The sequence below is a fragment of the Nicotiana attenuata genome, unplaced genomic scaffold (genome assembly GCF_001879085.1).
Source record: "Nicotiana attenuata strain UT unplaced genomic scaffold, NIATTr2, whole genome shotgun sequence".
NCBI lineage: Eukaryota > Viridiplantae > Streptophyta > Magnoliopsida > Solanales > Solanaceae > Nicotiana > Nicotiana attenuata.
The window spans coordinates 20,625-30,353 of record NW_017675420.1 but is presented as its reverse complement, the minus strand read 5'-3'; the positions used below and the strand labels follow the sequence as shown (position 1 = coordinate 30,353).

Sequence of the window (9,729 nt, the reverse complement as noted above, 5' to 3'; positions counted from 1 at the left end):
TCGGCAGATCTCGCAACACGTAACCGCTCTCCTCCTCGTTCACGTACAAGACCAGGTTCTAATCCTGTAAATAGGCGATAAAAAGAAGGGATTGACAACTGGAGCTATCATTGGCATAGTTATTGTAGCAAGCTGTCTCAGCTTTTGTTTGCAGCTGTGGTACAAGATAAACTTGTTGACCCGAAAATACATATATACACCAACAGATATCCAAAGAGACATCCAAAAAGCATATGGTATGGACTTAAGCTACATGCAAGCATGGAGATCAAAAGAAAAAGCAATGCAATTATTAAGACGATCACCAAGTGAGTCATACAAGAAAATGCCAACATATCTTTATATGTTAGAGTACGCTAACCCAGGATGAGTGACACGACTACACACTGAAGGAGATGAGAGCTTCTTGTATGCATTCATAGCTATATATGCATCGATTAGAGGATGGGTCTATTGTAGGCCAACAGTTGTAGTTGATGGAAGTTTTTTAAAGTCAACATATAGAGGGACCATATTCACGGTTTCCACGCAAGACGCAGAGGGTAAGAATGCAATCCAATTACATTTAGTTAAAGAAACAAAAAATATTTTCAAAATATTATACGATACCAGTATGGTATACAAGTATACCAACAGAGTATATAGTTGTTTTGCCACACACCTGCACCTACCTATGACTATACTACTATATGAAATACTAAATTAATATTTTGTGTACAATCCAATTACATTCAGTTAAAGAAACAAAAAATATTTTCAAATATTATATGATACCAGTATGGTATACAAGTATACCAACAGAGTATATAGTTGTTTTGCTACACACCTGCACCTACCTATGACTATACTACTATATGAAATGCTAAATTAATATAGTGTGTTGTAATTGATATTTTGTTCTTTGGATTTACAGGACAAATTCTACCCCTCGCATATGCAATTGTTGATTCGGAAAATGATGCATCGTGGAAATGGTTCTTCGTGCAGTTCAGAGAAACCTATGGACAAAGAGAGGGAATGCGCATTGTATCAGACAGGCATGATGCTATATGGAAAGAAACTTCAATTGTCTATCCAGAAGTCCCTCATTGTGCATGTATGTTCCATCTGTGGAACAACATAAAGACAAACTTCAGGAAGAGCCAAAAACAAATCAAAGAAGTATATTTTGCGTTAGCAAGAGCATACACTGTTGAAGAATTCAACAGGCATATGGCAGAGTTAGAAGCTATTGATAGTAGAGTGAAAACATACCTGATGGATATTGGATATGATAAATGGTCCCGGTGCATTCCAAGGCAAATAGAACCATGACCATGACATCGAATATTGCGGAATCAGTAAATGCAGCAAACAAGCACGCAAGAGACCTCCCAGTTGTGAATTTGCTTAACTTTATGACAACATTGACTCAAAAATGGAATTACACCAATCGGAAGGATGTAGTGGAATCATTTATGAAGATTGGTGCAAAGTATGAAAAAATATTGTCAGATCATACTATCTTATCACAGATGATGACGGTATGCATTTTCAAAATCATAAAAACACTGCATGTACTGTATTTTTACTTTTTTACCTTAGTGATTTCACTAAACAACTGAATATTGTTATTTAAAAAATACTATTACTTCATATAGCTAATGACTTTTCTTAATTAAAATTATACTAGGTGTTGCCATCAACTGAATTCTTACATTTAGTAATTGATGGCCAAACAAGAAATGTGGTGCGCCTACATGAAAGAAACTGCACTTGTGGGAGGTTTCAGCTAGACGATATTCCATGTCCACATGCAATGGCAGTTATACAAAAATTCCATATGGATTCATACAAGTATTGCTCGGATTACTACAGCATAGACTACTTGCTGAAAACATATGAGATACCAGTAAATCCATTGCCTGATGAAACAACGTGGCAAATTCCAGAACATGTCTCTTCGCAGGTGGTACTGCCACCAAAAGGACAAATCAAACCAGGAAGACCTAAAAAGAAGAGAGGCATAGGAGGCTGGGAAGGAAATACAGTTACATGTGCACTATGCGGGAGAAAAGGACACAACCGGAGAACATGCCGAAATATTCCAAAGAGAGATTGATATAATGCTTCAATGTTTTTATAGAACTCATATATCGTAGAATCATAGCATTTGAATTGCAAAGAAATAAAATGCATTTCTTGCATTAGACATATATTTGGTATGATGATTCTTTGCGAAATTACTTCTTGGCAACAAATTTATATGGCTACTTGTATTTTCAATAAGAATCTGTTTATTTTCTATTTTAGTATATAAAAGTGGGATGCATTTACATCTAGTTGCTGCAGGAAAAAAGATGCTAAAATATATATGTGATACCCAAGTGGTATATCTGTATACCTTCATAGTATATGTATATCTTATTAGTATCAAAATATGTGCAGAAATAGAAGTGGTGCTGCAAATGCAACATTTGTACATACTTTGTTAACAAAATGGGCACGCTTTGCAACTCATGTCTGTATTGAAGTAAAACAAATTGGAAGCCATTTACATGCAGTTATTGTACATCATCAGGTACATTAATACAAGGTGATACCCAAATGTTATATTTGTATACCTCGCTGGTATATAGTGGTATTGCACTAATATGGCTAAAACAAAATATGCACAGAAATACAAATGGTGCACCAGATACAACGTGATACCCAAAATGCGCACGCTTTGCAACTCATGTCACTACTTACATCTAGTTGCTGCAGGAAAAAAGGTGAGTCAAATACAATGTGATACCCAAATGGTATATCAGTATACCTGATTGGTATATAGTTCTACTGCACTAATACACCATCTATGCTAAAACTACAGATGTACATTAAAGCTTATACCATCATCACATTCGAAAGCAGATCATTTAACTTCGCTTCATATGCCCCTAATTTTCACTTGCAGAATCCATTAAACCTTACCCTCTGGCAAAGGAATGGAACTCTACATCCTAATAAACCAACAACTTTATGGAAGAAGCCTAAGAAAAGCCTAATAAAACAAGCTGAAATCAGAAACAAAATCAGCAAATTNNNNTTTTGGAGGCTCAATATGATTATTATTGATGTTGTTTGGGCTGTTTGGTGATTGTTTGGAATTGTGTGAAGTCATATAGTATAGGGGAGGTGCTGTCCGTTTCATCGTAAAATAGGTTGTGGTCGATACATAATAGTTATGACGCTTGAATGATAACTACAATATCGTTTCTCTTATTGTAGACTAAGGAGTCTTGAAAATTGCATAGCTTGAGATTGGGGCAGTATATACAAGGTATGTTAAGGCTCTTCCTTCATTCTTTTGGCATGATCTAAAGTGAAACGAACATAAACGATACGCTATTTCATAATGAATCTACTCCTAGCAACTAAGGTTGTCCATGTTATTCCTTCCTTACAAAGTTATTCCAAGAAAGTATATATGATCCTTGAGTCCTAGTGAAGTTCATATTGATGGTATGATGTCCATAATGTTAATCGATGGTGCAATGACCTTATGTCACTCCAAAAGGTTTAGAACGTGACTCCATGAGTCCAGCATGCATTATATATGTATCTACTTTACTCTACCGAGCCGCGCTATAGTCGGCCGGGTATGGCACCTATTGTGCAACCACTGATCAGTTGGGTTTACCAAGCTCCACGTGGCCGGGTACGATTCTATCGAGCCTTATGATGGCCGAGTACGTTTTTACCGAGTCCTCTTTGAGGCCGGGTATGATATGATGATGATGATGCCCACAGAGGCGTATGTTTTTAAAAGCTTATGTATATATATGTATTATGCATTTCATGTCAGTAGCCCCCAGAGGCACTCAGATGTTACAGGTTGTATCTCCTCTATCTCTCTTTACGTTACTGATCTTGTTTATGCTTTCCTGCCTTACATACTCGGTACTTTATTCGTACTGACGTCCCTTTTGCTTGGGAACGCTGCGTTTCATGCCCGCAGGTCCCGATAGACAGGTTGACATTCCTCCTAGTAGGCTATCAGCTCAGCGAAGGTGTTGGTGTACTCCACTTGCTCCGGAGTTGCCTATTTGGTCAGTATGCTTTGGATATGTATTGATTGGTATGGCGGGGCCCTGTCCCGACCTTTATGATTTTATGTACTCTTAGAGGCTTGTAGACAGATGTCAGGTGTATGGATATTTGTATGGCCTTGTCGGCCTATGTCTTGAGTTTACAAATGGTCATGTCGGCCTTATAGGCCCGTATGTCACATGTATAAGTTTGTATATCATGTTCGGTCATCATATGTTGAGTATTCCCTTATGTTTTATTCTTGTTATCTCATGACATGTTTTCTATCTCATTTACCCTTGATAGTATGATAAGAAAGATATGTTACGTTGGTACTCGGTTGAGTAAGGCACCGGATGCCCGTCGCGGCCCTTCGGTTTGGGTCGTGACAATTTTGTACTACAATGTCACTTCTTTGGTTATAAAATTCAATGCTAACTAGAAATAGGGGGATCAGCACAGCATATGCCTATGCCACCTTTTGAATAGTTTTTTTGTGCTTTCGACTACGTAACGAGTCATATACGTAAAAACATCTCTTGTGGAATGATACACACCCCAATATCCAATGCCAGTTTTCTGCCAAATTAATTAGAAAAAGGACATGATCAACCCGGTGCCATGGAGTGTTGCAATACATCCTTAATCCTTTCATGTACTACATGATATCGTCTGATCGATCAATCAAATGATCTTGTTTCCCACCTTTTACAAATTTTGTGAAAACCCTTTGAATGATATTATTAAATAGAGTATCTGTAGTTGTGACTTTGATTGGCATATTAATTTCATATTTCGCCTTCTTCCTAAGATAGTAGAATATAATATTCAAGTGCTGCAAAAAAGAGAGGAAGAAAACATGACTAACACTAAAAATATGATTGAACTACTACAACAACAAAAGTAAAAAGCAGTACACATACCGAACTAGACAGCGGCCTGCCAGAATAGTTTAAGGTATGGAAAAACATCTTATCATCAATCTGTTCAACTTCCAAGTCAAAACAAGGGTCTAGCTTTTGACCACCAGGTAAATACACTTCCCTATTTCATATAAAAGAAGATATGGATAAGAAATATAACAACAAAATTAAGAAAACATGAAAATAAAAGTACATGAAAATGAATACGCAGTCGTAATCTTATAATCAACAACCACTGAAATGTCATTTACAAATGGAAATCTTCCTTTGATAACCTTCGAGGATCCCCCAACTGCACTAACACCAGATGGCCAGTCATTCCTATACGGCGACTGTTTTACAGCTGCAGGGCGCCTTCTCCGTGTGAAAACTGCAGGAGTAGTTTCAACATCTGTTTGTATCTGGACAATACTTCTTGATACTGACTAATCAGGTTTAGACTTATTTACAGCACGAGTTGTCAGTTTATTTCCAGATTGATTTATATTACGTCTCCCTCCTTGTGTAATGGCAGCAATTAGATCAAGTTGAGAATCAGTATATTCAAAATCAGAATCCAAGTGAAGATCACCCCCGTGACGACATGAAGCTTAAATTATAAAATGCTAGTGAATAAACAAATATACAAAGTTAAGAAATTTAAAAAAAAAATGAAAAGTTATATATAGAAGACATTACCAGAAGGCAAATTCACATTACTGCCACCAACATCCACTTGACCAACACCATCAACCCGAGATGCTGAACACATAAAAGCATTATCAGCATCGCTACTTAAATAAAAAAAACTATCAGGAACCTATCATTTACATACTAACTACAGAATTAGTAACATCAACATCGTACCTTGTGGAGCAGTATTAGACTCAATAACAACACTTGCTCGTGTCTGTGCAGGGATTCCTGATGGCAGCGGAGCAGGAACCGACTTTTTAACATCATGAGATGACTGCTTATATGTTGCTTGTTGTGTAATGGCGGTGATTTGATCAATTGCAGATGCAGACAGTTCAAAGTTAGAATCCAAGCTAAAATCATGCTCATTTACGAAGGGGACTGGAAAAAGTGTTAAAAAAAAGGTTAATGAACGCACAAATACATAGAGTTAAATAAATAAAGAAAGAATAGAAAAATTACATATAAAACATTTTACCAGAACGCAAATCATCATTAACTACGCCATGACTTGATGTGACATTCTTCACATTGACACCAGTAGCACCTCCATCTCGACCAACCCCACCAAAACCAGACACTACACATATAAAAGTATAAGCAAGAGTACTACTTTCAAATAACAACAGCAAAAGAAGAACAAATCTGTGATTTACATACTAGAAGGCGCTTTGGGCGTGCTATCTCCAATAGCTACAGGATCATTCCCAACGTGGCCCCTTTCAAACTGGTCATAATCATTATGCATCTCACGAAAGTCAGGATCATTATCCTGTTGCTTATGCTGAAAATGAGAAACTAACAATTTTATTATTATACATATTACAAGAATACTACGTGTACTAAAAGTAAAGAATGGAATAGTATCCTATAAGCATATATTGCATATTTGAACAATATACTATAGCATTATATTATATAAAAGATCAATACCGCTGAATTTCCCTCTGGTTTCATTGATTGCCTACCAATAGCTGCAAGCACCTCCTCAAACTTGGTCTCTATAAAAAGCTTCAAACCTTGTAACTCCTTCATTACCTCAGTATTGGTGGGTTGGGAATCACCTCCAGTACTTCATGCATACTTTGTGCCTTTGGTAATTGAGTGCCAAAAACCTGAAAGCTATCGGGCTGACTGTCAGTGCACTCAACTTCAATTTCAAAGTTTAGACCATGCACATCAAATAGTTGCTTCTCATTATCAGTTGGAGTGATGTTCTTTAGCTGCAATTATTAAGCACACTAGTTAGAAATAGAAATGATAATAAAGTATGGAAAGATAAAAGATCCCTATTACCATATGATACCAATATAGTATACATGTATACTAACAGAGTATATCACTGAACTGGGATATTGCTACAACTGTGACTAAACTACTGTACCAAAAAATTAAGAGAGGCAAGGCAATAAAACTATGAGAAAATTACCTGCTCGCGTTGCAAGCTAGACATTCGCAAAGCAACTCGCTCATTCGGTATTTGACCCATGACTACCCAATTCAAAATTCGTGGAAGTTCGTTTCCAATACGATCAGCAAAGTGACCATCCAAACTTTGGCAGCATTCATACAACCAAATCTGTAAAGCCAACGGGAAGCCACCGAGTCTATAAAAAGAGAGCTTATCTTGAAACTTGTTGGAACACGAGTCAATTGTAGCGTTATAAACATCTATACCCCAGGGATAATTATTAAAATCACCGCACTCAACCAAGTCAATGTAAGACCGTGAAATAACCTTTGTTTTGAGTTGAGAGAGTAAGAAGCTGTTCACAAAATAAAGAACTGCTATCTTCAACGCATCATCATCTGTTTCCCATTTCTTCTTCTTAAAACAATCTGCTAGTTGGGCCATGTCACGGATGTAGTTCCAAAATATTTTGAAATCAACCTATTCTCTGCTATGCTCTCTATACTTGTATCACCCTTACATTTCAACCCAGTAACAAGTGCAAATTCACCCAAACAAAAGTGCAACCTAGAATCATTCACTACAAACCGCATCTCATTTTTCACCTCATGATGTACTTCTCTAATACGCAAATGGTGCATAACACGAATCTGCACAATAACTGGTGGTAGATTCAAAAAATAGCCAAAGCATGTTTTCTTAAACAGTCGAAGTTGCTTCTTTGATAAATTTGCTTTCAATTGATGAATAACATGGCAGTTGGTATCCCAATCAACCTTTGGTTTATAATCTATGTCGATAGGCACAAGAAAATCCTAACACTGCAAAACATGTTCATTAAAATAATTTCAGAAATAGAATTCACTTACAAATGCAACTAAACCAACTAAAAATATTACAACTACCATACGATACCAACACGACATGTAACTATACCAGCAGGGTATACAATTCTACTGGCTAATTTCCGACAACTATAAATGACTATTACATAACAGATAGGAATAAAGAGAAAAAGTAAAAAGGTATGCAGCTATAAAGTATTTTTAAGATACTGTACGATACTACTTTATTAAAGGAAAAACAAATAGCGAAGACAGCCAAAAAAGGATCCAGAAGCATATAATAGTATATAGCTATACTAACAGGGTAAATAGTTGTACGGTGTTGTTCTAACAATTGTCTATAAGTATAAAAACTATCATATAACACACATACACTATGTCTATAGGAACAAGGGAATCTCAACAATGCAAAACATGATTATATAAATTATTTATGAAATAGAATTTACTTAAATTAACACAACTGACTATAACTATAATATAATACAAAAGCATAACAGGAAATCAAAAAATAACAATGTACTATACATTCAAAATCTCACATATCATAATTGTAAGAAAATTACCTTCTTGGATGTGACACCAATTTTTTTCTTATTTAACTGAGAATAATCGCTACAATCAACATCTACTGGTTGAGTCTCTGTTGTAGGCACGGATTCACATCGGCTTCCCCCTAACTCAGAATCCTCAATAACTTTACCTTTTCCCTTATCAGTCACAGGAACACCTCCTATGACTGGTTCGGAATTTGTGTCGGGTAATGACTGGTAGGGAGTTTCTTCGATTGACGAAGCATTAATATCATTGCCTTTTCTACCCTCTAATTCTACATTTTCAGTTGTGTTTTTAACATGACTACTGCTAGGGTTACGACTAAATAGAGACTGAGAATCAGAAAATAAGAAAAAACTAGGACCAGACATGGTTGAGGCAACGGATTCAGGAGGTACTTGTCTTGAAGAATGATATTGTCCACGGCGACACCATCTACGCGCACAATGCTTCCGACCCATAGAGAAAACAACAACCAATAGACATTGATTCACAAAAGTACAAAGAAAAACACAAAAATCCTATGATTTTGAAAACCCACTTTCACTAAAATGTACTTTCAGAAGAAAAAATTTCACCCAAAAATAGGTACTAGACGAAGAGATAGAAAGGAATCGGAAGAAAAAATCAAAATCACGAATGTGGGTGAAATTTGCGTTTTCATGTGTTGGCTATGGAGATTTGGAAACTGTTCTCTTTAGTAGAGTGTTAACCGTTAAAGGACGAAGACGGAAGATGGGCCGGGTGAAATAGGTGGGCTGGTCTTTAGTCTAGTGTAAAGAACGAAGATAAGGCTGACAATGGGTAACTTGGGCCGCGTGATGAGGGGCCGGGTAAATAAATTAGGCCGACTGGGCAGGAAGAGTAAATTGTTTGGGTATGGGTATTAAAAGGTAAATAATTTGGGCTTAATAGGTATAAAGTGAGATTTTCCCCTTTTATTAATTGAAAACTCGAAATTTTAAAGTGTGAAACATGCTTAATCAAACACCTTCTCTTCACATAACACCCATTTTGTGAAGAGATCTCTCTCTCTCTCCGTTTGATGCTTTTTTTTTAGAACTTGTTTTTGTTTATTCTTGGATGATAAGTCATCATAATCATTAAGTTTTCAAAGAGATGCATGCCAAATTTTATCGCTAGTGATTAACATACAGCGGTGCCCTTGTCGTGCTAAAATTCTGGGTCCGCCTCTGGGTGGAACTCCATCTCATTAGCAAAATATATTTTAAATGGGTATTGAAGAATGGCTGGTGGCAACGCAGAACTG

The 9,729-nt window shown here is 36.5% G+C and overlaps 1 protein-coding gene across 1 annotated transcript; it reads left to right on the top strand.

The window, feature by feature from the left end:
* Positions 1-1,310: 1,310 nt before the first annotated feature.
* On the top strand, positions 1,311-2,101 carry LOC109220056. Its single transcript, XM_019384517.1, has 2 exons — positions 1,311-1,523; positions 1,673-2,101. The coding sequence occupies exons 1-2, from the start codon at positions 1,311-1,313 to the stop codon at positions 2,099-2,101; spliced, it is 642 nt and encodes a 213-aa protein (XP_019240062.1).
* Positions 2,102-9,729: the final 7,628 nt, after the last annotated feature.